This window comes from Ipomoea triloba, chromosome 5, assembly GCF_003576645.1.
Source record: "Ipomoea triloba cultivar NCNSP0323 chromosome 5, ASM357664v1".
In the NCBI taxonomy this organism is placed as follows: domain Eukaryota; kingdom Viridiplantae; phylum Streptophyta; class Magnoliopsida; order Solanales; family Convolvulaceae; genus Ipomoea; species Ipomoea triloba.
In genome coordinates this window covers 31,039,942-31,066,468 of record NC_044920.1, presented here as the reverse complement: position 1 = coordinate 31,066,468, position 26,527 = coordinate 31,039,942, and the positions used below count along the sequence as shown (strand labels likewise).

At 34.2% G+C, this 26,527-nt stretch overlaps 3 protein-coding genes and 1 pseudogene across 4 annotated transcripts; 3 read left to right on the top strand and 1 right to left on the bottom strand.

Moving 5' to 3' along the window:
• Positions 1-345: 345 nt before the first annotated feature.
• On the bottom strand, positions 346-2,007 carry LOC116020569 (annotated as a pseudogene).
• Positions 2,008-4,007: 2,000 nt separating this feature from the next.
• LOC116019230 (uncharacterized protein At4g15545) lies at positions 4,008-7,010 on the top strand. Of its 2 annotated transcripts, none has more exons than XM_031259378.1 (10): positions 4,008-4,478; positions 4,585-4,653; positions 5,218-5,271; positions 5,408-5,471; positions 5,641-5,715; positions 5,801-6,061; positions 6,195-6,240; positions 6,326-6,404; positions 6,545-6,651; positions 6,779-7,010. In XM_031259378.1, the coding sequence occupies exons 1-9, from the start codon at positions 4,179-4,181 to the stop codon at positions 6,635-6,637; spliced, it is 1,041 nt and encodes a 346-aa protein (XP_031115238.1). In that variant the 5' UTR covers positions 4,008-4,178; the 3' UTR covers positions 6,638-6,651; positions 6,779-7,010. The 2 variants fall into 2 exon arrangements, with proteins under 2 accessions (XP_031115238.1, XP_031115239.1); XM_031259379.1 differs by having other exon boundaries at positions 6,776-7,010.
• Positions 7,011-10,722: 3,712 nt separating this feature from the next.
• LOC116020865 lies at positions 10,723-12,704 on the top strand. The gene is made up of 4 exons (XM_031261422.1): positions 10,723-11,244; positions 11,529-11,672; positions 11,869-12,039; positions 12,303-12,704. Exons 1-4 carry the CDS (start codon positions 10,804-10,806, stop codon positions 12,408-12,410), a joined length of 864 nt encoding a protein of 287 aa, XP_031117282.1. The 5' UTR covers positions 10,723-10,803; the 3' UTR covers positions 12,411-12,704.
• Positions 12,705-15,880: 3,176 nt separating this feature from the next.
• On the top strand, positions 15,881-22,490 carry LOC116021132 (molybdenum cofactor sulfurase). The gene is made up of 22 exons (XM_031261742.1): positions 15,881-16,106; positions 16,244-16,342; positions 16,595-16,653; positions 16,759-16,919; positions 17,209-17,363; positions 17,724-17,850; positions 18,363-18,465; positions 18,560-18,605; positions 18,808-18,846; positions 18,926-19,082; positions 19,163-19,265; positions 19,344-19,460; positions 19,746-19,823; positions 19,899-20,000; positions 20,437-20,527; positions 20,715-20,819; positions 20,910-20,974; positions 21,112-21,263; positions 21,413-21,645; positions 21,731-21,867; positions 22,038-22,148; positions 22,239-22,490. Exons 1-22 carry the CDS (start codon positions 15,989-15,991, stop codon positions 22,347-22,349), a joined length of 2,469 nt encoding a protein of 822 aa, XP_031117602.1. The 5' UTR covers positions 15,881-15,988; the 3' UTR covers positions 22,350-22,490.
• Positions 22,491-26,527: the final 4,037 nt, after the last annotated feature.

The window sequence follows — 26,527 nt, the reverse complement described above, 5'->3', positions numbered from 1 at the left end:
GTTTGGGTTATCTGTTAAAGGCTTTCAAGAGTATGAAGAAAAGTGTTAGTTTCACAACTAGTGGTAATTAGTGGGCAATTAATGCAAAAACAGTGCAAGAATGATTTCTATTGTTAGGATGTAACTATATATGACATCTGCCAATTCGATTTATCATCAAATTCAAGAAATTACATATAACAAACAAACACGAGTCTTATGAATTGAAGTGCCGTTACATGCATTTAGTATTACTGTCTCATAAATTTAAGCTAGCATACTGCATAGAATAGAAGACTAGTATAGAACAGTAGTCAGTAGAACGAACATACGTGTCATATATATGCAGCATGTATGTATTACATACTACATGCGTTTGGTAAGTTTGACTTTCAAGCCATGCTTAGCTTGAATGACGTACGATTGAATCACTGGGAGAAACTGAATGAGAATCCACCACTTGAAACTCGTAATGGTGTAGAATAATTGCTGCAATCATTTTCATTTGAACAAGTCCGGGGTCCGGCATTGAATGCCGGAAACTTGTAAGACGGCTCATGCTTGATTCTTCCGATCCTTTGCTTGAAATCCACCTCTCAGGCTTGAACTCCGTGCAATCTTCGCCCCATATTGAATTCATCCTTCCTGTTGAATAAAATAAGAGTATGATTCTGACGAGATGTCCACTAGGGAGGACGTCCATCCCAGCCGACACCTTGTGCTGAATGGCCGCCGGCGGGAATAGTCTGAGGGACTCACAAAGAGCAGCGTGTAGATACACTAACTTGCCGCATTCTTCCACCTTGAAAGCCCTCTTGTCCTCTTTCTTGTTTTAGATTATTCAATTTGTTTTCAATCTTTTGCCTGAACCAATGGGTTTTGGGCAAGAAGGTAGAAAAGCCAAGTGAGAGTTGAGCTGGTTGTATCTCTCCCTGCAAACATTAAATTCAATAAAGTGTCCCTCACAAACTTATTCATTGATGAACCAGTGATCACTTGTTCCTGCTGCTTGTATTCTTGTACGTAAGCGGCAAACAAGCTGCAGCTCAAGTCGGAGGAGTTATTAATATTTGTGGTCATCGATATCATCTTCAGCTCTAGGCGTTTGATGGCGGAGTATGTATACGAATTCATGGAAAGCGTGGCATGCCTGAGTAAGCTTCTTCTCTTTGCCAATCCCCACCCACTTTTGTAACTTCCAGCAGCTTTCTGGAAATATATGCCTGTAAAGAATGGCGTCCACCACATGATTGAAGGCCTTCTCGCAGGCAAGCCAAGGCACAGACTTTGAGGATCATGGTGTAGGAGGAGCGCAGCATAGAGATGGTGTCAAAGGTGAAGCGCTGAAAAACGTCTTGTTATGTAAATCAAACTCCGCTCCCTGCGAACCAATCAAGAACTGGCAACAAACCTTTCTCTACCTGTTACGTAGGGTTTCAATATTACATTATATTAGTTGAGGATATATAAGATAAGCATATATAATAAAACGTACACATACAGCACCTCGAAATTTGTAATTTATGGATGGAGCTGAGCTAGGTAAAACTTGATAGATATAGATAGATAGATGGTCTTATACATACATATATACCTTGTGCCACACATTTGTCTCTAACTTGGTGTAGAATTAGGCATGATTTAAGACGGAGAGGGTGGTTTTACGGTGAATCTTCCACAAATATCAAATATTTTTCGAAACTCTGGTCCTTTGTGATAGTTGGAGAAGTTTTTGGTGAGGACATGGTGGATGTTAGCAGGTACCCAGCATGCTCAAGTTAGGAAAGCCAGCTGGACCTTTAAACTCAAATGTCCCTCCGCTCCGCTGTTTTTCAGAACAGCAGTCGCCATCTCGTGGAGTTGGTGAACATTCTTAAGAAGCGCGGGCATCATTCCCACTACTGGCCAATTCCTAGGATCCTTATCGGAGGACATGCTGAATTTAAGCATCATATAACAAATCAAACCCCCCAAGCTAAGTACCATAATAACGAATGCAACCTCTGTGCTGCAGATTGCCATCATCATATCTATCTATCTATCTCAGAATCTCAGAATAATTAATATATATAATAATGCAGCACTCCACGTACAAACAATTAGATTGTTAGTAGGACGTAGAGTGCAGAAAACTGGAGGAGTAAGCAAGGTTTTACTGCTTCAGAACACACTCACACTCTTTGCCTTCTCATACACATCTATCTATTTATACACACAGAATAGCCTATTAATCTGCTAGTCCTGCCCCATCTCAATCATAATTGACTCAAGCTACTGCCAATTTCTCGGATGCGTGGCTGCAAAACCATTGGTGTGTGCATGTTATAGACTGTTAGTTGAATCATATCATCTTTTTCTTTAAAAAACAAATTAAATTATTATTATTTTTTGAAAGGTAAAATGCATTAATAATATAATAATTAGAAACCTTTACAACAAGAATGATAAGTTATTTCTTACCATTTGACATAGAAAACAACTTTTCTAGTTAAGGCATGTCAATCACATCGTATTTAAATGGCATGTAGTGACTATTCTGTATGAAAGATCATGAGATTGAGATCGAACTCCAATGGAAGCGACATTGATTATTGATTATTTTATAAATTTGAAGTTGATCTACTTCACCGAGTCATTTTTTATTTTTCATTGTCATCTACTTCACCCAAAATGAGTTTCACATTTTCATTTTTCATTGTCATCTACTTCAACCCGAATGAGTTTGACATATGTCATGACACAAAAAAACTTACAAACAAATGCATAAGGAACAAAATACAAAAGGTAGACAAAACAAGCAAAACAAAATGATTGATACGAAATGTCACAAAACAAAAAGATTCCTACAGAAAACAAAAAGATTCCTACACAAAAGCCAAAGCCACAAAACAACACTCCTAACAATACTCTTAATTTTCTCAAAGAAAAAAAAAAAAAACTCCTAATTTTCCCTAAAAAAACTCCTAATTTGATGCCAAGAAAAGACAAAAGCTCACTTCCCAATACACCACTTATCAATACCCTTTCGTGGTAATAATTTATTTTTCTTATCTTTTTGAGAAACTCAAGCTTGACTATGGAGGTGGTTGAAGTTGAGGTGGAAAGGAATATTTTGCATTTTTAGTTCCACGAACTATTGTGGTATTTGCAAGATTGGTCCATAATTTTTAAACTTTGTAATTTTGATCAACAATTATTGTTATTGTTGTAAAAATGATCATTTTTCAGTCAACTTCTCGTTAGAAAATAAATTCTACAAATTTGTTGACAATTTTTGACGAAAAAATCGGCAGATTTTTCATCAAATTTTCACTAGAAAATTTGTTCCTTTCAAATAGGATTAAAATGGACATTTACATTGTTGAAAAATTATCTTTTCAAGTAAGAAAACATCGATTGTCATGTTCAACACGCAATCTATTACCAAAAAAAAACTAATTCTTTTATAAAAAGTATGCGATCGCAACAGTCTGGACTCCAAAATTATTTCTTGTTCATATGTGTTTATGCTATCTTGTTAATATGATATATAGCCAAATAGACTAGGGATGATTATGTTTTTCATTTAAAAGTTCTCAATGTTCTAGAAAACTGGAGAATGCTTATAATTTTTAAAATAAAAAATTGTGTTAATCAACATGTTTTTTGTTTTTTATTATTCAATTCTTCAATTTAAAAAATAAAAAAAATTATTTAGTAAACGGCTAAACGGCCTTGAGCCCTTGAGCTTTGTCAGTGACTCAGTGGCTCTGAATTAATAAGAGTTATGAGGGATCTTTTCGGCATTTGATTACGTTTCGGCATTTTTTTATTTCTTCAATGTCTAGCCCAAAGGTAGGCACAAATATGGGCCTAAATTTGTATTGCATTGTTGGTCCAACATCAAAAGCTACTATTGGGCATTTCCAATTTCTGGGCCTAGCCCAGATCTGTCCCATCACCGCTTTGCTTTGGAGGGAAAACCCGAAATATATTTTCAAATCCGTACTACACAATAATTTAATTTTCAATTTTTGTCCACCAAATCCCCCGACATTAATTTTCAATTTTTAGCCAAAGCTTTACTGTAATTCTCGTCGGATTCTCCGGCGTCGATGAATTCTTCTCCTCTCCGATTATCATCTACGCTTCTTGCTAAATCTCCTTAATTAGTTTATACATATTTCAAATATATTGAAATTAGGGTTTAGGAATTGGGGATGTCTCAGAGCAGCATCGAAAGTAGTCGAACTGTGGCCACTGGCGCTGACTTCCTTTTGTCGGACGAGGTGTTATCGGTTATTCCGACGGACCCCTATGAGCAGTTGGATCTGGCCCGGAAGATCACTTCAATGGCGATCGCGTCCCGCGTGACCAAGCTCGAGTCCGAGGTGGGCCGGCTTCGCGAAATGCTTCATCACAAAGACCGTGCTATTGTTGAGCTCGAGGACAAGGTGTCCAACCTCGAGCAAGCCTATCAGGAAACCGAATTGCGATTGAAAATCACTCGCGAAGACAATGTATGTAGCATTTCATTTCCAAAAGCTCCCCCTTTTCTCCTGGTATATCTATCTGTAAGATTGTAATGGCATTTTTTGTTTGTTTCACAACTTCTGGGAATTAAAGATGAAGCTTTTGAAGGAGAAAAATTCACTCACTTTGACGGCAAAGAAGCTTGGTCGTGATTTAGAAAAGGTACTGTTACACTTGTCTACTATTTTAGAATGCGACTTGCAATGTTTAATGCTGTCCTTAACATTACGATTATTTTAAATATTTATATGTGCAGTCTATCCGCAGAATTTGTAGTAGGAGGTTTGTTTGCTTTGTCTGAATGATGTTTGAAAATTTATGGTCTTTCCATAGGAACAATTTATTAAACAAACTATCAAATACAATTTGTTGTATTTTACAATTTACACTCTGTTTGACAGAAATAAAATGCATAAATGCTTTAACTTGAATATTGCAAAGATTGTTGATAGTTCTTATTGTCGTTACTTAATGCAAACAAACCACAGAGAGTGTTTTTGCCCTCTTATAATTGTTTCCCTTTCAATTGTTGTTCTCCTACCTCTCTGAAGCTTTCTATGCTTAGGCACACTTTTTAAGGTCATCTGTTCTTGATAGTGAATATGAAACATGCAATTTTTAATCTATCTCTAGTGTATCCATATATGTGGTTTAATCTTTTCTTTGGATTCTAAAATTAGCTTTTATGCTATATATTTGGTCCGAAGCTGACTTAATTGTTTACAGCTGGAGACGTTCAAGAGGCAATTGATGCAATCTCTGAATGATGACAATTCAACTGTAAGATTGCAATACTAGTTCTTATTTTCATCTCATTTACGATTCATATGAGCCTTTGCAGGTGACCTTTCTTTTCTAAACATAGAAATGTTTCTACCATGAGCTAAGCACTTATTTTCTTTGTGTGCCTTTCCAGCAATCTGAAACTGTTGATATTGGCACTTATGATCAATCAGTTGCAAAACCATATCATGCAAAAGGTAAGTTTAGCCTTGATTTATTATACCCTTCAAATACTCTTGTTTGGTACTACGGGCTATGTGCTCTTGTTCAGTGAACAGTGATACATGTCTTTCCTACTAGAAAATATGTCTAGGTTCAGTTGCTGGTATTCTAATGGGCTGTCACCTTGAATGCTCTACTTTTCAGATGAAGCTGTTAATTGCTACATCACACAACATCCCTATAATGGGTCTAAAGAGAGCATAGGGGTCACTGATGATGGTATTGTTACAGACTAATTTCTTTTGCATATTATTGTGATGTACTGAAATCATGTTAAATTTTTTAAATACTCTTTGATCCACAGCCTCAAAACAAGCTATTCAAAGGTTTTCTGTGACTCCTTACATAACTCCTAGACTAACTCCAACTGGAACTCCAAAAGTAGCATCTGCTAGTGTGTCCCCTAGACGGTATTCTGCTGCAGGATCTCCTCATAGAACCTCAGGTACCACTTCACCCACCAAATTTCAATATGAAGGACGGGGTTCAATGTCATCGTTTTTTCCATCAAGCCAGCAATCTTCAGCGGCAAACTCTCCTCCAAGGGTACGCCCTCCTATGTCAGGTACAAGTGACTACTGAACACGTGTAGTTTCAAACTGTGCTGTTTAAAGCTTGGAGTAATTGGCTGGTTTCTTGCAAATTGATTTAATCACATTTGATCTATATTTTTTACTTTTACCTTTACAAATTTAAAGCTCAAACTCCGCGAATTGATGGGAAGGAATTCTTTCGTCATGCCAGGTGAATATCAATGTTTTTACTTCAATCACCTTTTGCACCTTTGAGGGAGTTTTCTGCTTATAGTTTCTGTTTCTTGTTGATGCAGGAGTCGTCTATCCTATGAGCAGTTCAGTGCATTTTTGGCAAATGTAAAGGAATTTAATTCACATAGGCAATCTCGTGAGGTGATTAACGTTAGATTCTTTTGTTAATATGCTTTTAAAAAAAAAAAAAAAAAAAAACTAACATTAGTTTTTCTTGTTTAACTGTCACTTATTGAATAAGTGCTTCTAATTTAATTACTAATTTCTTCTAAAAATTGCAGGACACTCTGAGAAAAGCAGAAGAGATTTTTGGCAAGGATAATAAGGATCTCTATCTATTGTTCCAAGGTTTACTTAACCGCAGTGCACGATAGAACTTTAGTTCTAGGTATATTTATCCCTCCCTTTATATTTTACTCCTAGGATTGCAGTTTCATTTTGGCAATGGTAGAAATTCTTATCCAAAATCTCCAACCACAGCATGGTGATATAACGCATTCTTCACTTTTCAGCAGAAAACTTGTTGAGTTGCATCACAAGAGATTTGGGAAGATAATGAATGATGTAGCTTATGAAGAACATGGTTGTGTTTCAATTATTTACCATTTTATTCGGGCTTCCTGTATATACATTAGCTGCCGTGAGTCTGAAAGCAGCTGTAGGGGCGCCAATAGTTGGCATTTGACGAGAGTTGTGAAGTAAATTTCTTCCTTGAAATTATTTACTGAAAGCCGTTTCCATTCTCAATCTTGAACAAATGTTGATAGGCAAAAGTCCAGGTGGGAAACATGTAAGTTTCTATGTATGGTAGCAATGAAATACAGAATGGTTTAGAAGCAAAAGAAAAGGTGTGGCAATGGAGAATGAGTAATGGTGTGGGGGTTTTACAGGAGCATGTGAAGTAGGAAAAGTTGTGCGATCTTAGTTTGACGAAAGGGATTGACATGCCCCCACAGTAGGGTGCAAAGAATTGAAGCTGTACTTGGAAAATCTAACAAATCTTGGATTGAGGTTCGTTCGTTACTTCTCAAGACTAACAAAGGTAGTCTCTGACATAAAACAAGAATACTGTGTGCCCCAACTAGAACAAGAATGCCGTACTCAGTCTGCGCGTCTATCAACAAAGAATTAAAGTTTAAAAACCACATGGAATTGAATAGGAAAAAGTAAACATAAAGGATCTGCCATCCTTAGCTTTTAGCCCTCATATATCTAATCTAAAGATTCACTTCCAGACAACATGCACCAACATGACCTTGTTCGCACCTAAACCATAAAATTTTACTCTCAACTCTCTAATCTTTCAACTTTATAATTTCATTAGCAGTTCAATTACTAATTGTTTTTTTTTTTTTTTTTACAAATTAAGTAAGATGTCGGCAATAGTTTATTGGATCTTGTTTTTATAAGATTTTACTCAATTCTATATAATATTTGAGTATTAGATAAATTTTCTTATTTTGACTATTGAATAATAAGTGAAAAGAATATGTATAACTCTTTTCCAAAGAATATTGAAATTTATAGATATTTAGTGTCAAAAGATTCTAAAATATTGTGTTACCTCACTTGACTAATGAGGTTAGTAAATAGTAATAATATAATAGTTGGTGATTCTGAAAATAATTAAGATTAAAGAGTAAGAAAACCTCACAAAATAGGATTTCTTGACTACAAATATATTATATAAAATAAAAAAGTAGCTATCCTAGCAATGAGTTACTGCCAGTCCTTATTCCATCTGAGCATTATTTACTTTCTGCTGGATTAGGTTCTAATAATATCAAATCAGTTGAAATCATGTCTGGAAGAAAAGAAGTTAGATGCGCGACCGGAAGATTAGGAATTCTCATAAAATCTTTGAATGCAACTGCATGCTTGCTGTACAACTTTAAAAAGCAAGTGTATGTATACCAAGAATAGTTTGACCTTGTTTCCATCACTACACTGCTTTCCAATGCCCTATCATTTACTCCGTATTATTTAACCACCTCTACTTTAACAAAAACAAAAAATCAACCTAACTACACACTCATTTTCATCCATCCTGTAGATAGAATCATAGAAATGTCAAATAATAACAACACTACCTGCATTCAAAAACGTCAACTAAAATGCATATGTGTTATGAATAGATAGTACATTGTAATAGAGTCAGTAGTATTCAAAAAAAAAAAAAAAACCTGCATTCAAATACTTATGAGTTGCCTAAATACTTAATTGTATCTAAACATATATGATTTTAGAGGCTTGAAAACTTGCTTAGGTTGTCTAATAAATAACAAGTAACAATATGTATGTATGTGAATATGAAACAGAGAGCAATGAAAAAGAAAACATGCTGTCGGATTGCCATGGTAAAGCAATACGTGGCATATATTATGTAGTTTAAATGGGAGTGTGGTTAAAGAAGATGAAATAATGAAACACACACAGAAAGTAACAATTAAGGAGGTGATCGAGCCTAAGGATGGTGTGCAAGTGGGGTGACAGAAGTTTGATTGGATGAGATTGGGGAATCAATTACAACTTCAACTTCAACTAGTACTTTTAGAATCTGGAACGTTTTGCCTTTCACTTTTTGTGGAAACTAGCTATAGTCTGCTTCTGGTGATGGTCAAGGTCGTATATATATAAAACCCCCTTTTCTTTTCTTTTACCAATTAATTATATAATACATGCAGGGATTATATAAATGCAACATGGATCATCATATATCTCATATAAGGAATAGAGTCAGAAGTGTGGGTCGTGCTGCAGTACAGTAAATGTATTTTTTTTGTACATGTTTAAAGATGCATATAAATGCGTTAGATGTATTTCTAGGTGTTTTATCATCATCATAATTAATAAAATAACTGCTTCTCACATAGACACTGCCGAACCATGTAAATTCTTCTCTATTTTTTGCCATTGTTACATTATTATAGCTTCGTGTTCTCATTAATCTTAACAATATGAGTAGCTGAACCAAATTTAAAAAAAAAATGATGAAAGGAACTGAATAATACAATATAATGGATGAAAAGATAGAGAGGTATACATGTAGTGTTGCATGCAGTAGGTGTTGGAGGTGAAATGTTCCATGCATAGAGCCATATGCTGGTGGTCTGGGGCTGGGGATGCCTCTCCTACAAGCTAACGCTATATATACATGTATTATGTATATAGACAGAAGACAGACAAATATAAATACAAAGTTAACATATAAAGTTCGTAGGTTTATAGGGATGGAAGGAATTGTATGTAGGACGACATTAGGAATATATGCTTATAGCCATTGGCCTAAGTTTGAAAGAATTGATAGCTAGCGCGCGCATGACATGCACGCAATATCATTTTGAACATAATAGTATCTTAGTGTATATATGTTTGTTCAAACTAATTAACTATATATGTTTAATTTATTATATTAGGAATATATATGGATATATATATAGCAATTAAATTATAGTATTAGTACTTATCGAATTCAAGATTCCTTTCCATCAGGCTTTCAGTCTTTGTCTCCTAAAAGACTCGTTTAGCCAATCATCATGCCATCCGATCCTTCTTCTTTTTTTTTTTTTGGGTCTCCCATCCGCAGTTCTTATATATCCCGCTTTCCAAGGCCATTTTCTTGTGAAATATTAAATTATGTATTGACCAACTAGTATATATGTAGTGTGATTACACATCTGTTACCATTTCAAATGGATAGTCACATGATCAAATCCTGGTGGTGGAGAATTAATATTTTGGACTGAAAGTATATTGGAAAAGTATAGAATAGATATGTCCTTATAAAGCAATCAGTATTCCATGGACCATGGTCCACACATTTGTGTGAACTATAAATAAAAAGTACATTATTTGATAGTATATGATTTTTTATATATTATCAAATAATGTACTTTTTAGTATATTAAAAATGTATATTACATGGTCCACATAATAATTTTTCCTTATAAAGAATCATGACTGTTTAAAAAAAAAATTTATGTATTGATGTAGTGGGTGTATGTATGCAGTATGTTCATAATCAATTCCATGATCTTATTTATGCAAGAAATTTACATTTCCATCTTTAATTAATGTTATTATATTAAACTTTTTGTAATTGAACAAATTTTAGATAAAATAAATAAGTTTGGGCATGCATGTGTAAGAGGTTCCACTTCAAATAATTTGACAAGCTAAGCTAAGGATCATATAAGTAATGATGATTGTGGTGCATGCAATGCATGCATGTAGTTAAATTAACACAACTTATTAATGAAGTGGGAAGAATAGTAGTAGAAACACATACATGTATGTATGTATAGGCATAAATAATAGAATACCAAATAGTGAAAGAAGAGACATAAAGCAAGTACTATACTAATGTACAATAGCTTTGGGCTAAGGCATGCATTCCTTTTCCAATATATATCAGCTATAAATAACTACTACTTATGGAATATAAAACCCATACATATAACCATCCTTAACTAACACACACTAACATTCATTTCTTTATTCTCTATCAATATAATTCTTATATATATCTATCCATCTATCAATGGCTTTCATTCCACCACAGCATCAATACTGCTCCGACCATATGTTTCCCAGCCAGTTCCCAACTCCTATGATACTCTCCGACGGAATTGCGGCAGCGCGCGGCGGCGCCACCGCCTACGACACTACTAATAACGCCGTGGGGATTCACCTTAACATGATGCGCCCAATAATGGACGCCGCCATTTCAACGTTTCCTCACCATCATCATCATCACAACCCACTCGGCGACGTTTCCGACCAGCCCCCCACCGCCATGCTACTGTCGCCTTCGCCGCCGCCTTGTGGTATCATCGGCCCCCGTGAATTTTCTCGTACTCCTGCTCCCCGTGGCGGCTATGGATGTCTGTTTGAGTCTGGCGATGAATGCAATAATGGATTATTGGACTCCAATTTTTGGTCCTTGTACCCTATGCGCCCACCACCTTCCTACAATATTGAGGTATGTATGTAATTAATTTTTTTTAATACTACAGTATCTGTTCATAACTATTTTCTCGACCTATTAAAACACAAAGAGTCAATATAGACTCTAGACTCGAACACACAACCTTCCATATAAGGGGGCAACTTGGTGTCACTGGACTACAAGTTCCTTGGTTGTATCTAATTAATTAAACGTGCATGTACATGCATATATAAATAATAATAATAATAATAATAATAATATTGATTTACAAATTATATATATAACCTAAAATTGGTTGGGTGGGCGCATGCATGCAGGGAATACAAGGGGAGGCAATTAGTCCAAAATTAAAAGAGCAGCCTGCAATGAAGATAGGAAGGTACTCTGAAGAAGAAAGGAAGGACAGAATTCTTCGATACCTAAAGAAAAGAAACCAAAGGAATTTCAACAAGACAATCAAGGTCTGTATTATATAGTATTTTATTTAATTTGTACGAGCTGATCTGAGGTAGTTAGGGCTTAGCTAGCTAGGTTGCATTTTATGGGATATGATTAATTAATTAAATAACAATATAATAATATTATGTACGTAATGTGAATTAAGTTGATTATATTAATTATTATTCATTAGCTAGCTTGTTTATGATGATGATGCAGTATGCCTGTCGGAAAACCTTAGCGGACAAGCGCGTGAGAGTCCGAGGAAGGTTTGCGAAGAATAATGAGATATGCGGGGATGGAGATGGGGATGATGACATAGTCATCAAGTCCAGGGATAATATTGTTCATCACCAAACCAAAGATTTATATTACGACCATCCATTCCAGGTATAGTATCTTAATTAATTTCCGCCCTCCCTCACCTCCATCATATCTATCTTCTATGAATATAATATATAAAGATCGAATAAAGCTACCTTTCCTACGTTTAATATATACCATGCATGATGCATTTGTGTGTGTATATGTATAAAAAAGTCATATAATATACCACGTACCTAGATATTTATTCTTAATTCTTGCTTAGTAATACAATTATTATAAATTGATTAATGTGTTTTTTTATTATTAAATATATATAATTTACACAGGCAAAGCAGGATGAAGAGGAGGAGTGGTTGGAAGAGGCCATCACCAGTCTCATGTATATACCGTATATAGGTGGCTCATACGATGCCCAATTCGTCAATTTTTCATGATATAATTAATTATATATTATTGCTTCATGAGCGGATCGGATAGGATGATGCACGTGAATTTATGTTTAATTTTGTACACCACTGTAGTAGTTTAGTCCGGCCAATTATATTAATTAGCCAACAATTATGTACCCTATGCGCATATATAATTAATTGATGGTATGCGGTCGACATTATATTAACTCATTGACTCATGACAACATAATGTTGGATCAAATCATCCATCACTATAGCTGATGAGTTATGCTATGTATGTATACATCATATCAATTGTACAATTTTTCAACTTCATTATATGCTTTTTAATTAATAAATGATCACTTATTATATAGGCCTGCCTGCAGCCTGTCGTCTTGAATAAGTTAATTCAAATAATATATTGTGTACGTAAACTAAATGAATTTTGCAGAGTAGATTTAATCCTCATCTTTATATGTTTAGCAGAAGTTAATAATATCTTTATTAAAAAAAAAGCATTTATATGCTCCTGGCCTAGATATGAGTGAAGCAAAGCCAACATGATAATGTTATAGGAATAATAAATAAACGAAAAAAAGGAAAATTCCAAAGGAATCTATCAGATCAGAGCTTTAATAGATAGATAGATAGATGTAGGTACAATGACAAACGTATATGGCATCAATTCTTATATATAGGACGGAATCATAGGACCTCAACTAGCTAGCAAATTAAATTAAAGTATCCGTATGTAATTATTGGATGGTATATATTAAACAGTGTTTGCAGTAAGATAATTCCAATAATTAACTTACGTGCGAGATTAGGAAACCAGAAAACAACCTTAGCTTATTAAAAATTAAGAATAATGGGAATATGAATTATTGCTTTATAAAAGATCAGACGAGATAGAAACCAGCTAGCATAGCAGCGCAGCGGCCGTCTGTCTTTTTGACGCAAAGTAGCTTTTTTAATAAGTTTTTTTGAAACATTTTGTATCCAATCAGCTATCAACTAACAATTAATTTATCAAACATCCCTAGTCAAATTCATTACCTTAATCAGCTAATAACCATTTACCAAACACCCAATAGTCTGCAGGCATCCTTTAATTTTGTGCGTTTTGGGATATGATGTTAGTGTCTATATTCTTTTATTGTTAGGGAAAGTGTATATATACCCTTTTCTTTGTGTTTATGTTTAGATATTTTTGGGAGAATAACGATTTTATTCTCATCTTTAAATTTTATTGAATAGTCATTGTATTCTTTACACTACACTGTACTATCGATCAAGATAGAATTATTATTATTATTATTATTATTATTATTATTATTATTTAATTAGTTTGTTAGTTTTGTTAAATGTAAAGAATGATGTTTAAATGGGTGCTGGGTGGCCATTTGTTATTGTTATTGGTTACTAGCTAGTTGATGAAAGTTAACTATTTAACTGTCTTTATCAATTCTAGAATAAAACTGCAAATTATATATGACTGAGAAACAATATGTTATAGACCAGTAATCGTCATTGATCATTTAAAAATAAATAAAATTTACATTTATAGCAGCATCATATCGGTTGGATTATTAAAAAGAGAATAATAATATAAACCTATATGTAACACTATATTATCCACCCCTAACTGCATAATACATGATGAGAATTGAATAAACTATTTATAAATAGTGAATACAACATTTATTTGAATATTGGAGCACACACTGTACTGCTTTTTCCTTTTTAATACAAGAAAAAGAAAATTAGAAAAACAATAATCACGTACATAAAACTCCATTAATCACTTCTATGAATGTATAGTATTTAATTTAGTGAAACAAATTGAACCACTGTACACCACACAATCTTCTTTATAACTTTTAGAACGTAACACAACATTTGAACATACATACATAAGAAGACAACTAACGTACTATTGCCCACAAAGTTTTGAGGACTAAAAAGTATGACTGTTCAACTAATGCCCTAACCAATGGAATAAGTAAACAGTTGATTGGCAAGAAAGTCAAGACAAGTGAGTGTTTTGTTGACACCCCGGCCGGCCTTTAGCTCGATAATGGGAGCTAATTAATTAATATTATATTATATGTTTGAGAGTTGGCATTGCAAAATGGGAGTCACAAGCAACCATTCTATCGTACGTAGGAACCCACTACCGATGATCATGAAATGTCCCCATTAATCAACATTCTTTAAGTTGTTGCTCTTCATTAATAATTTAATATATTATTGACACACATTATATATACAGTATTAAACTCCTAATAATTACATTCAACTATCATGTCTCCATCATTTCAAATCCTCCCTATATACATCTATTGATGTCCAACTTCCTATCCATCATAATTCATGCTTCGAGTAGCTAGCTAGCCGGTATGATACGAAAAAGGAAAAAAGACTTGACGTAGTGTATTTTAATTATAAATAAATAATTTAAATAATTTACTAATTTGATAGCTAATTAAAATATATGTCAAACAAAATTTATCTATGTGATATTAAAATTATTTTGAGAAAAAAAAAATGGAATGATAAATGGGGTCGTTTCCGTGGGAGACAAAGGAATGATTATAGATAAACAAGGAAAGGAGGAGAATGAAAGCAGCAGTGGCCCTTGAAGAGAGATTGGGTTAGGGTTAGGGTTAAATTCTTGAATATAATTAAAAATAAAGCATGTATGTATGTATGTAGTGAAGTGATATAGAGGTCTTATCATGCATGTTTTTCAACTGTTGTGGAATAAGTATTGTGCATACAATAGATTTGTCGGCGATAGGGCAGTTGAAATTTTGTGCCATTTTGTGATCCTTAATTTCGCACACATTTAGATCAAACTACCTACGCCACATTTGCATCACCCACGTGACCCTTACTTTGAATCACAAAAAGTTTGACGTCCAAAATTGCATTATAAGCAAAGTCCATCTTATAACCTTAATTGATTTAGAACCATAATAAAGTCATAATCAATTCAAGCTTGTCTTGTAATCTTAACAGGTAAAGGATCACAATAAATTAACTCAACTTAAATTACATAATTAATAACACTTGTTTTGTGATCCTAGCAGACAAATTAAAGAATTACAAAACAGGTGCTCAAAAAAAAGAATTACAAAACACATAAATTAATATAAATTATTCATAATTGACTGACTTTAGTCGAAAATATTTAAATTTGAAAAATCTTTTAATTACTAAGTCAATTTCCCAACAAATTGGGCTGAATTGCGTGCCCCATCAAATTCTATTTTGATCCATATATAGTCTGATATCTAATTTAATTTTGAATTTGGAATTTAAAATATTGGATCGAATTAAAATCCAAGCCCATTTTAGTAATGAAGATTGAAGAGAATAGATAAGGCCAACCCAAATTGCAAATATACCCATAAAACATAGTCCATGATTTGAAGGAGCCCATTTATGGCACGTGGAAACAAAAGTACGGCAGTACCGTCTTTTTGTGATTGTTCTGATTCTTCAGTTGGTCAGTGGTCATCATCTTCAGAGATCTTCTTCCTTGAAATAAAAATAATATTTGCTTGTTGCGCTTGTCATCTGACTCAGTAAATTACTTCTCCTCTCTGTTGCGTGTTATGGCGGTGTGCTCAGAGAAAGAAGATTTCTTGGAGGAGTTCGGCCAGGATTACGGCTATCCAAATGCCCCTCGAAATATAGATCAGATTAGAGCCACCGAGTTCAAGCGTTTGGATGGTCAGTTTTTTTTTTTTTTTTTTGGGAAAATCTTTGAAATGAACAATAAAGGACGCAGCTTCTACAAAAATTTTGATCAATTATAGTGAGTAGACTATGGAAAGGATAAACCAATGATGAGCTTAAGAGTTGTGTAGGTGTTGTGCATTTGGATCATGCCGGAGCTACTCTCTACTCGGAATCTCAAATGGAAGCAATTCTCAAACAACTAAATTCTACTGTTTATGGAAATCCTCGTATCCTAAAGCCTTGTGTTCATTACCTCGTAGTGATACAATTTGCTAACCTCAAGAATTTTTAGTAAAATCCTATCCGTTTGATGTCTTTCATAAAGATTGGACATTTAGCTTCTTTTTTCTACTTCTCTAAATACCCTATGAGCTTCATGTATTCTAAAGTAAAATTATCATATGAATGCATGTACTATATCTCTTGGCTTCTCTTGACTGGATAGATAAGTGGATTCCTTAAGTAAATGAAATCAATAGATAGCCAAAGCAGCTGCAGCTTGAGTAGTAGTGACTGTGTTCAAAAAGCCCGGCAGCAGGTAAAGTGCAGTTGCTACCAGCCTACCAATACTTGTTCAATGAGTAGATTGTGAAGTAATTCTTGTCTTTTGCTTCTTTTGTGTTGTTTATGCTTTTGGGTATAGGTGCTTGACTTCTTTAATGCATCCCCAAGTGAGTACAGTTGCATATTTACTTCTGGGGCAACAGCGGCTCTGAAGCTTGTCGGGGAGACCTTTCCATGGTGCAATCAGAGCAGTTTTATGTATACAATGGAGAACCATAACAGTGTACTTGGGATTAGAGAGTATCCTTCTTTTACCAGTGGCATCCTATAAATGTCTGTGATAAGCTGAGGCAAAATAAATTTTACTCCGAACATGCTTTAATGTTTACTTATGATGTTTAGATGCTATTAGTTAATGTGATCATCTGTCCAAGAAAAGCATTTGTCTTTAAAACATAGATTTCGTTATATTTGGTAATCCAAATGCACAGTTTATAATGTAGCTGGAAATTCATTTTTTGAACATCTATTTAACTACTAATGTGAAAGTTAGCACTTTGTGAATATCTTTTTACTTAATAATTTTAAGATATGCACTCAGAAAGGGAGCTGCAGCATTTGCTATAGATGTTGAAGATACTGATAGTAATGTCAACTCACAAAGCCATCAATCTGCCTTTAAAATCTCACACAACCCTGTGCAAAGAAGAAGTGAAGCTGGAATGCTAAAAGAAGGATCAGCAGGTAGTTCTTTATGTTTGACTACAATCCTAGAATGGTTTACATACATGTCTTTCCTCCTCTATTTCAGAGTGAAGTTTGAACTACCCAAAAGAGGTAAAAATACGGGAAAATGAGTGATCTTTGAGGGAATGAGGCTTTTGATTGTGATGACATCAACCATAAAAAATATTTGGAGTATACTTGATCATTTTGATGATATAGTACAGAGTTGTAGGCAAATCATTGGCGGACTTCAATATTTCAATATCAATTCAAATTTTCATTTTATTCATGATTTTTTTAGAAAACCATATCTGTTTGTTCTTTGATTAAAATGTTCTGTAGCATCTACTTAACTGATTCTTTTGAGATTTTTTGCAGGAAATATTTACAACTTATTTGCTTTTCCGTCTGAGTGCAACTTTTCGGGTAAAAAGTTCAACCTTGACCTGGTGAATATTGTGAAGGAAGATTCAGAGAGTATCTTGGACAGCTCTCTGTCTCAAAGGTAAATTCATTTGAAAAATCCTATTGTTGTGGTGTTTTTTTCTTCTCTCTAACAGATGCTCTTTGCAATTGATATAGAAGTTCTTGTACTTTTTTGCTAGACAGTGTTGTTAAAATTGGTGGGTCTAGGATTTTATGAGTGGGGGCACACTTATTTATATATATATATATATATATATATATTACTGATTATACAATCAATTCTGCACTATCTATCTTCACTGGAAAACACACTTTTTACTAATTAAAGTCTTGTATGTTCTTTATTTTAAGTTTTTCCTTATTTAACTTTTGAGCAGTGTGATTCTCTATCCTTGGCCTTGCTCTACTTCCAAGTTGCATTATATTCAATTTTGATTGGAGCACTCGTTTGCTTAAAGAGTGTTATTCTTGGATGATTCTTTCGTGATCATGTCACTACGTCTTTGTGTTTACATTCCTGTCTTTTATTGCTATATTGCTAAAAGAAATTGGTTTTGTAATACATTTATCTGAAAAGGTATGTTTAAACAGAGGCCACTGGCTTGTTCTGATTGATGCTGCTAAAGGATGTGCAACAGACCCGCCAGATTTGACCAAGTACAAGGCAGACTTTCTCGTCATCTCATTCTACAAGGTACATCCAAACACCATCCATTTAATTTAACTAAACTACAACGGACGCTTGATTATTGTGCTGATTTGGTTTTTTGTTGTTTTAATTTTTAAAGATGTTTGGGTACCCAACTGGCCTTGGTGCACTAATTGTTAAAAATGGTAATAAGTAGATGTGGGAGGTTATCCTTTATTTTCCTCATTTTATCAGTTGAATTCTTTTGCTATTACTTTCTTCCACTCTTGCCTTATGTAGAAACTAGAATTATTATAAGCTAGTAGGACTCAGGTGTCATCAGGTTTTGTTTTCCTTTATTTTGAAAAGAAAACTAACAAAAGTTCCTTCTTTTTTGCCCCCTCTCAGAAGCTGCAAAACTACTAAGGAAGGCCTACTTTGGTGGAGGTTTGTTACCAATTCCATTGTTCACTGTAGTTTCTAATTTAATAGCAGTACTAATTTTGTTGTTCGTTAACTGTTCTAGGCACCGTTGCTGCTGCTATTGCTGACATAGACTTCTTTAAAAGGAGAGCAGGTGTTGAGGAGTTCTTTGAGGATGGAACAGTATCATTCTTGAGCATAGCATCAATTCATCATGGATTCAGAGTACTCAATACTTTAACCATGTCTTCTGTATCCCGGTGTGTGAGAAATATCTTTAAATTGGTGTCTTATGAGATGGAGCTATGTTCTGAAATGAGCTTTTCTTTTGGCATGCAAGGCACACAGCATCACTGGCAACCTATGTGAGGAAAACACTCTTGGCTTTAAGGCACAAAAATGGAGAACATGTTTGTACAATTTATGGAGTAAACACTCCAGAGGTCAGTTTTATGAAGTTTTCGGGTTACATATTCCTGGCAATTATGTACATGATGGCAATCTAATTTAAATGTTTTCAGATATTACCTGGTAAAGTGGGTCCAATAGTTTCATTCAACCTAAAAAGACCAGATGGGACATGGTATGGTTATCGTGAAGTGGAAAATTTGGCATCTTTGGCAGGAATTCAGCTACGGGTAAGAGTGTTAAGACCATATTTTCTAGAGGCAAAATATGTATTTCATGAATATTTTTAAAAAAAGTTTTGGATGGACATATAGGTTATGTAACCACTTTTTCAGCTGCTAGGAAATCTTTTCAAAGCTCTTTTGATGTATAATCCACTGATATTTGCTCTTCCTAGAACATTATGGTTCTGTTTCTCAACAAAACCTCTATGCATGTACTGACCTACATCAAAGCTCTCACATGACTTGCAGTTCACTTTATCTTTTTCTCTTCTTTCTTCTGTTCTTGTGTAGACAGGATGCTTTTGCAATCCTGGTGCCTGTGCAAAGTACCTTGGTTTATCACATGCAGATCTTCTTTCAAATATTGAGGTGGATCTCATTCTTTGTCTCAAAGATGAAGTACCCAATATATGCACTTCATGATTTGTTGTTGATTTTTTAAAGGCTGGGCATGTTTGCTGGGATGATCAAGATATTTTAAATGGAAAACCGACTGGTGCTGTTAGAATATCCTTTGGTTACATGTCTACATTTGAAGATGCCAGGGTATTCTATCCCCTCCCTTGCATTATCTTTAACTTTCCCTTGTTTGTCTTATTTATTACCTAATGTTCTGATAAATAAATTCGAGTATGCGAAATACTAAGCAACCTGCCTTCTACAGCCCTAAGTTTTCATTTTTATTCCAAGTTACTAATTATATTGAACAACTTTTGGTTGGTTAAATGAGGCACATTTGCTTTGGATAGACTTTCTACTTATAAATTTCTTGTACTGTTTTACCCAATATTACTTCTACCTACATCTTTCAGTTCATTTGGTTAGCACTTTATGAAGTATGTTGGTTTTGTGCCATTGCCTTGAGTGATGATGAGTGGAAAATCTGATAAATTGTCTTAGCTGTGAGCATTTACTCTTACGTTATTCATATTCTGTTCATCTGAAATACTGTTTTCTGCCTTTCTTACAATTTGGTATTCAGAGATTCATTGATTTCATTGAGAGGTCATTCATCTCATTTCCTTCAAATGGGTGTGCTTTAAGAGCGAGATCTGTTCCCCCTTTAATCAAAGGTTATCTTTTGCTCCACAATATCTCTTTCTACCCTCTCATTAATTGATTATTAAAAATTATGCAAGTTGATTATGGTTGCAGAATGCGAGCATTTGTAATTTAAATGCTCTTACTTCTCTAATGAGTCTTATTCTTTTCTTTATTTTATTTATCTTTATTTAGTCTGTACTTCGTTGCCAATTGCAGGAACTGAAAAGACCACACCTCTGTACTTCCTCAAATTTATTACGGTTTATCCAATAAAGTCATGTACAGGTTTTGGTGCTGATCATTGGCCCTTGACAAGCACAGGTAGTACTATAAGTTTGATGATGTAAAGGTGTGGCGTATTCTTTTTCCTGTTACTATACTTATGTTATTTTCTTGTGCTGTGGATTTTAGGTCTACTGCATGATAGAGAGTGGCTTCTTAGGAGTGCCAGTGGTGAAATCCTTACACAAAAGAAGGTAGATCACGTTTATATTTATATGCTGACTCCAAAGTTACATTCTTCAATGTTAACTTTGGTTGGTGGGAGGTTATTATACCTTTTCCCCTGTAGTTATTTTACTTGAATTCTATGATAACTGTAATCGAATGTTAGATTCCAGAAATGTGCAATATCAAAACATTGATTGATCTCAAGTTGGGAATACTATTTGTTGAGTCACCTCGTTGCAAAGAGAAACTGCAGATTAAACTTAAACCCAATATGAGTATTGGCATGCGAGATGAAATAGACATACATGCTCAAAGGTTTGTGCTTTTTCTCATTTCTGGTGTGACTTCTATGCATTGAGTATGGTAATTGCAACTAGTATTTTGTTCCTCTTAATAGTTCGAAGCAAACAATGGAAGAGATTAGCTTATGTTGAAGCAGTAAACATTTTTCGTTGTTTGGGTAGGCATGAAGTCCAAAGTTATGGCAATGAAGTCAACAGTTGGTTTAGTGATGCTGTTGGTCAATCTTGCACGTTGCTAAGAAATTCTTGTGCCGTGAGTTACGCCTGCTCTAAGGGGAATTCTAATACAGGGATTTGCAAAGATGTTGATGCCAAACTGAATTTCGTCAACGAAGCCCAGCTCTTGCTGGTATCTGAGGAAAGTGTAGCTGATTTAAATAACCGGTTAAGATCAAGTATGTCTAGGCTCCTCTTCTCTGTATTTTAATTACTAGTTAAAATAAAAGGTTTGCTGAAGCTCGGTTTACGAATCAATTTAAGGCACACAAAAAGGGTCTTATGGAGAGAGGACTGAAGTAAGTACAATGAGATTCCGACCCAACCTTGTCATATCTGGCGGTGAACCATATGCAGAAGATGGATGGAAGAGTCTTGTGATAGGAGGCGAATATTTCACGGTGAGTTCTGGCAACTGTAGAACCTTGAAGTGTCAAATACAACTACTTTACTTCTTAGTTGATATTAATGGGGAAAAAAAATTATATATGCATCATGCTAAGCTAAGCCAAGCCTGTGAGACGGTTTTAACCATCTGTGTGCTCGTCCTTTTGGCTTCATCTTTTTGCAGTCATTTGGTGGCTGCAATAGGTGCCAACTGATCAACATATATTTGCAAGGTGACAAGGTGCAAAGGTCGAACGAACCTTTGGCTACTTTAGCGGCGTATAGGAGAGTTAAGGTTAGGTTGGCCATAACAAACTTAAATTGTAACAACCATTATACATTCTCTGGACTGATTTTGTTTTTATTACGATTTACATATGAACAGGGGAAGATACTATTTGGGATATTGCTGAGATATGAGAAGAGTGTTGATAAGGATTCAGATGCATGGGTCCATGTAGGAGAACAAATATTTCCAAATGTCTATTCACATTGAAAATCAATAGCCTTTTTGCATATATCATCTAGTTTTTTCATCACCGTGAAACTCATCAGAATTCAATTCAAAATGTACTAAATCTTTTAACCTTCTGTTGCATTTGCAATAGCTTATATGAAACTTCAATTCTCCATTGTATATGCAATTATGCATCTTATGATATCTGTCAACTATTGCGGCTAAAGATTATTCATTACCAACACAAGAAGCTTCTGATAAATGTATAGAATTCAACCTAGGGGCCAAAGTCACTCTCCTCTGCATGCATTTGTCAAACTCTCATGATGTATACTGTCCTCTAATTTCAACTCTCTATGCTATATCACTTGCTAAAATTCTGCTAGTGGAACTTTCCTAATTTGCATCCACCTTACTTATATTCATACAATCACCTTTTGACATTTCACCCCTATTTAACACCCTCGGTCCATGCTTAGTATCTGTAAGTTGATTTAGTTGATATATTGAACTTATCAATAAAACTAATTATAATAGTCCATAAAAAAAAATAGAAGGTTTACAATTAAACTTGTCAATTCAAACTCGATTAAATCTTGACCAGCTAGGTAGAAGAAAAGTAATAAGAAATGGACATCATAAGAGAGGTTCCAAAATGGCTAACAAAGTTGGTCTTAAGGTAGGAAGGATTATAAAATTGCAGATTAAGTTCAAACATGTCCAGTTAATCACCTATGACTTGACTAACGACTTTGACCATTTCTTTCATTCCTTTTTGGTTCCTTGTATTTGTCTTTCTATTTCATATTTCTAGCCCAATTCTTTGATTTACAAAAAAGTTCACAACTATTGTCGGGATTCACTCTAGGTGAATGGTCTTATGGCCCAAGGCGACAAAAGATCACAAAGAGATAAATCATCTTAATTTTTTTTATGATTGACCGACTCAAGTCAATAATCACCTCACACAACTGACACAAGGAGCCAAATTCAGCGGGGGCTTGCATCAACAATTGTTATACCCTGGACCAGAGTTCATTTTGCATTGTGGTCCTGATATAAAAATTGTGTACTTTCAGTTAACACATTCTGTACCTACAATTAACAGTTTATGTACATGTAAACAAATAACTTGTTAATTGCTTACACTGTCAACGACAGGTACAGAATATATCAACTATATATACAGAATTTTAAGGTTATTTTTGGACCAGAGTTTACAATGCAACCCTGGTCCATAGTATAATTTGCCCTGCACCAGTTCTTTGGCCTTAGACTTTTACTGCTGGTAAATATAGAAATAGTCCAAACCACGTGCTATTCTGATTACGTCTCTCACTTGTAATCACCAGGCCTTTAAAAAAATGATGGGAAAAACTAATAAATAAATGTTAAATTTCAACTATTTTTTGTCACAATTTATTCTCAAAATTAATTCCGCATATATGCATCCATGCTAGCATGCAACTGTAAGCTGCTGTGAATTACGGAGTATATGTTATACGTTGCATGTTTGTTAAATTTTACAGCATTTAGTTAGATTCATGGATTAAATTTCTTCAATATAAATCAATAATATTTATTTAATGGAATTGATTTGATACGATATGATATGGTCATGGTTTAATTGGTTAAAAAAACATGTTCAAAAGATTGGTGAAATATGACCCAGTCCAGCATGCTAAAGTGGAACTTAAGGATGTTTTCGACTGCGACGAGGTTTACTGTCCATATATTCTGCTGGTCGGCTGCCCTTTCAAATTTTAATAGCTTCAAACTTCTTAAGCAATATAATTACCCGAACTCATTATTTTACTCTTACATTTATCATTTATCATTAATCTTGTCCATTATTTTTTGATTACATTTTTACCATCAAATATATATTGTCAACTCAACTACATAAGCATTGCACCATAAATTATATACTAATTCGATTTATTTTTTTAATGAGAAGATGCTTTCATGTTGTGGATTATCTAGAAGATCGAAATCATGGTTCATTATATTATTTGCATTTAAATATAAATAAAAGATTAAATAAAAATGACGAAAGGGTACGTAGAGACCTAACTAACAAAGAGCAAAGAGGATATGCATTGCCATTCCAATTAAGTCTAAATCAATTACTTTAATCACTGGATAACTCTTAACTTTAGCTTTCAAATTGCAATTAAGTGGATGGGTAGCTATATATTAGTCAATTAATTGGCTTTGATTTCTTTCTAACACTCTGCTACTTTTCATCTTACTTATTTAGTACGTATGTGACTTTTCTATTTTCCTCCCCACATACCCATAATATATATATATATATAATGAAATAACAAATACTTAGTAATTAGAATGGGTACAATTTTGGTGAAAGTATTTTTCATATTTGGTAGTAGGGTGAAATTGAAATGATTATCAATATTGATGTTTGATTATGTACGACTCTATAATCTAAATAAAGGTTTTAAAAATATAAGAACAAAAAATCAAGGTAATTGATCTTAAGAGTACGTGGCGGTGAAGTGAGTAGGCAATGTAATGAGGAAGTCAATGAAATGAGGAGAGATGGGTGAGGAGGTGACGAAATGAGGAGACGATAAAAAAATATAAAATGATGAGGGATAAGGTTGAATTAATGAAATTATACATGATTTAAATTAAGTAATGAGTTTTGTGATTATAGAGGTAATCAAATCCTATATATGTGTTTTAAAAAAATTTCAACCGTACCTTGTGAACCAAACACACTCTTATTTATGTTTACTCTTGGATGAGATCAGATACTTGGGCCTGGCCGATATTGCCCAATTTGGCAATTGTTCGTATTTTGGTCATATTCCACTGTAGGAATATCCAAATTGAGATATTTTGAACTGGTGGGAAGATAATTCAAATGTCTATGATCTTCATGAAGACTACTGAGCCATGATGTCATGACAGTCAAAAGGCCGTATGAAAGGCAATGATATCTCATTTTCCCCAATAATATGTTATAATATACTCCATATAATTCATAAAGTCATTATTCCACTATACGATATTGTTCAAACATACCATACATGGTTCATTGAACATACGGTAGTGTTGCCCTATCGTTGACTACTCCATAATCATGAAACCAACATTTACTCACATATGGGAGGTTATGGGTTCGAGTCTAAGTGGATGTGGTATTAACTCTTTGTGCTTCAGTAAGTTGAGAAAGTAGTTATGAATAGATATTGCATTATAACAAAGTCAGCAGTACTCAATATATAAATATATAAATATATATATATATATATATATATATATATATATATAATTTGATTTGACATTGTCCCTGGGTTTTTCTTGCCTTATACCATTCTTTCCACGTATCTATGAAAAGTTGGTGCCTGTGTCTCCAAAACATTCACATTTCCTACTGGTCCTAATATCCTGCGACTTTAAAATGTTCAATCAGATGCGACGAATTGGCAATCCTTCATAGTGTACATGGAACCCGTTAATTGGCGGAATGAATAGTAATATAGGAATTTTGATAGCTCAAATATAGTGACAGTAAACACAATAAAATATTAATTCAAGATAAATAATAAATAACATTATTTGATATAGCATTTTCCTAAATATTAAAATTTTCCAAACTCCAAAAGAGGTGTAGTTTGGATAGGTGACGCGTGATTCTTGTCAAACTCTTTCTTAGTCAAACTTATGAGTTTACCTAGTGCAACACTAATGATATTTGCACCAAGAACCAATCAGGTCCGATACTATGAAGATTGATCAGATCAAAGTTGACATACAGTATGGTCAAGTATGAATACAAAAATATACATGTTTATATTTGATGGAAAAGTAGCAATATATATAATATAATAATGCTCCAGGACATATATAATAGCAATTTCTTTTGTTATTGAAATTTCAAAATTGAGGTCTGTTTTGTAATGATCAGCTGGCCTGGCCTGGACTTGTATGCGTGACTTCAATTGTTGTTTCAATGACCTGCACACAAGAAGGTCAATATATCCTCCTGACTTTGACCAACTTGCATTGCCACAATGCCACCATCCCTCCGACGACCTCAATCCCCAGCTAACTAGCTAGTCCTCGCATCCTCGACCACTCCATTAATTAATTTATATATATATATATATATATAGACATATGATTTCATTAATTTGCACATATAAAACAACAAACCTAATTATCCTGGCCTGGAGTGCCGGATCATATAT

Excerpts from the sequence above, each read along its gene's own strand:
- LOC116021132 (XM_031261742.1), top strand. The coding sequence starts at position 15,989 with ATGGCGGTGTGCTCAGAGAAAGAAGATTTCTTGGAGGAGTTCGGCCAG. Across the intron at positions 18,466-18,559 it reads TCGTCATCTCATTCTACAAG|ATGTTTGGGTACCCAACTGG; the intron begins GTACATCCAAAC and ends TAATTTTTAAAG. Across the intron at positions 21,868-22,037 it reads TAGGAGGCGAATATTTCACG|TCATTTGGTGGCTGCAATAG; the intron begins GTGAGTTCTGGC and ends ATCTTTTTGCAG.
- LOC116020865 (XM_031261422.1), top strand. The coding sequence starts at position 10,804 with ATGGCTTTCATTCCACCACAGCATCAATACTGCTCCGACCATATGTTT. Across the intron at positions 11,245-11,528 it reads CACCTTCCTACAATATTGAG|GGAATACAAGGGGAGGCAAT; the intron begins GTATGTATGTAA and ends GCATGCATGCAG. Across the intron at positions 12,040-12,302 it reads ATTACGACCATCCATTCCAG|GCAAAGCAGGATGAAGAGGA; the intron begins GTATAGTATCTT and ends TAATTTACACAG.
- LOC116019230 (XM_031259378.1), top strand. The coding sequence starts at position 4,179 with ATGTCTCAGAGCAGCATCGAAAGTAGTCGAACTGTGGCCACTGGCGCT. Across the intron at positions 5,272-5,407 it reads TGAATGATGACAATTCAACT|CAATCTGAAACTGTTGATAT; the intron begins GTAAGATTGCAA and ends GTGCCTTTCCAG. Across the intron at positions 6,405-6,544 it reads CACATAGGCAATCTCGTGAG|GACACTCTGAGAAAAGCAGA; the intron begins GTGATTAACGTT and ends TAAAAATTGCAG.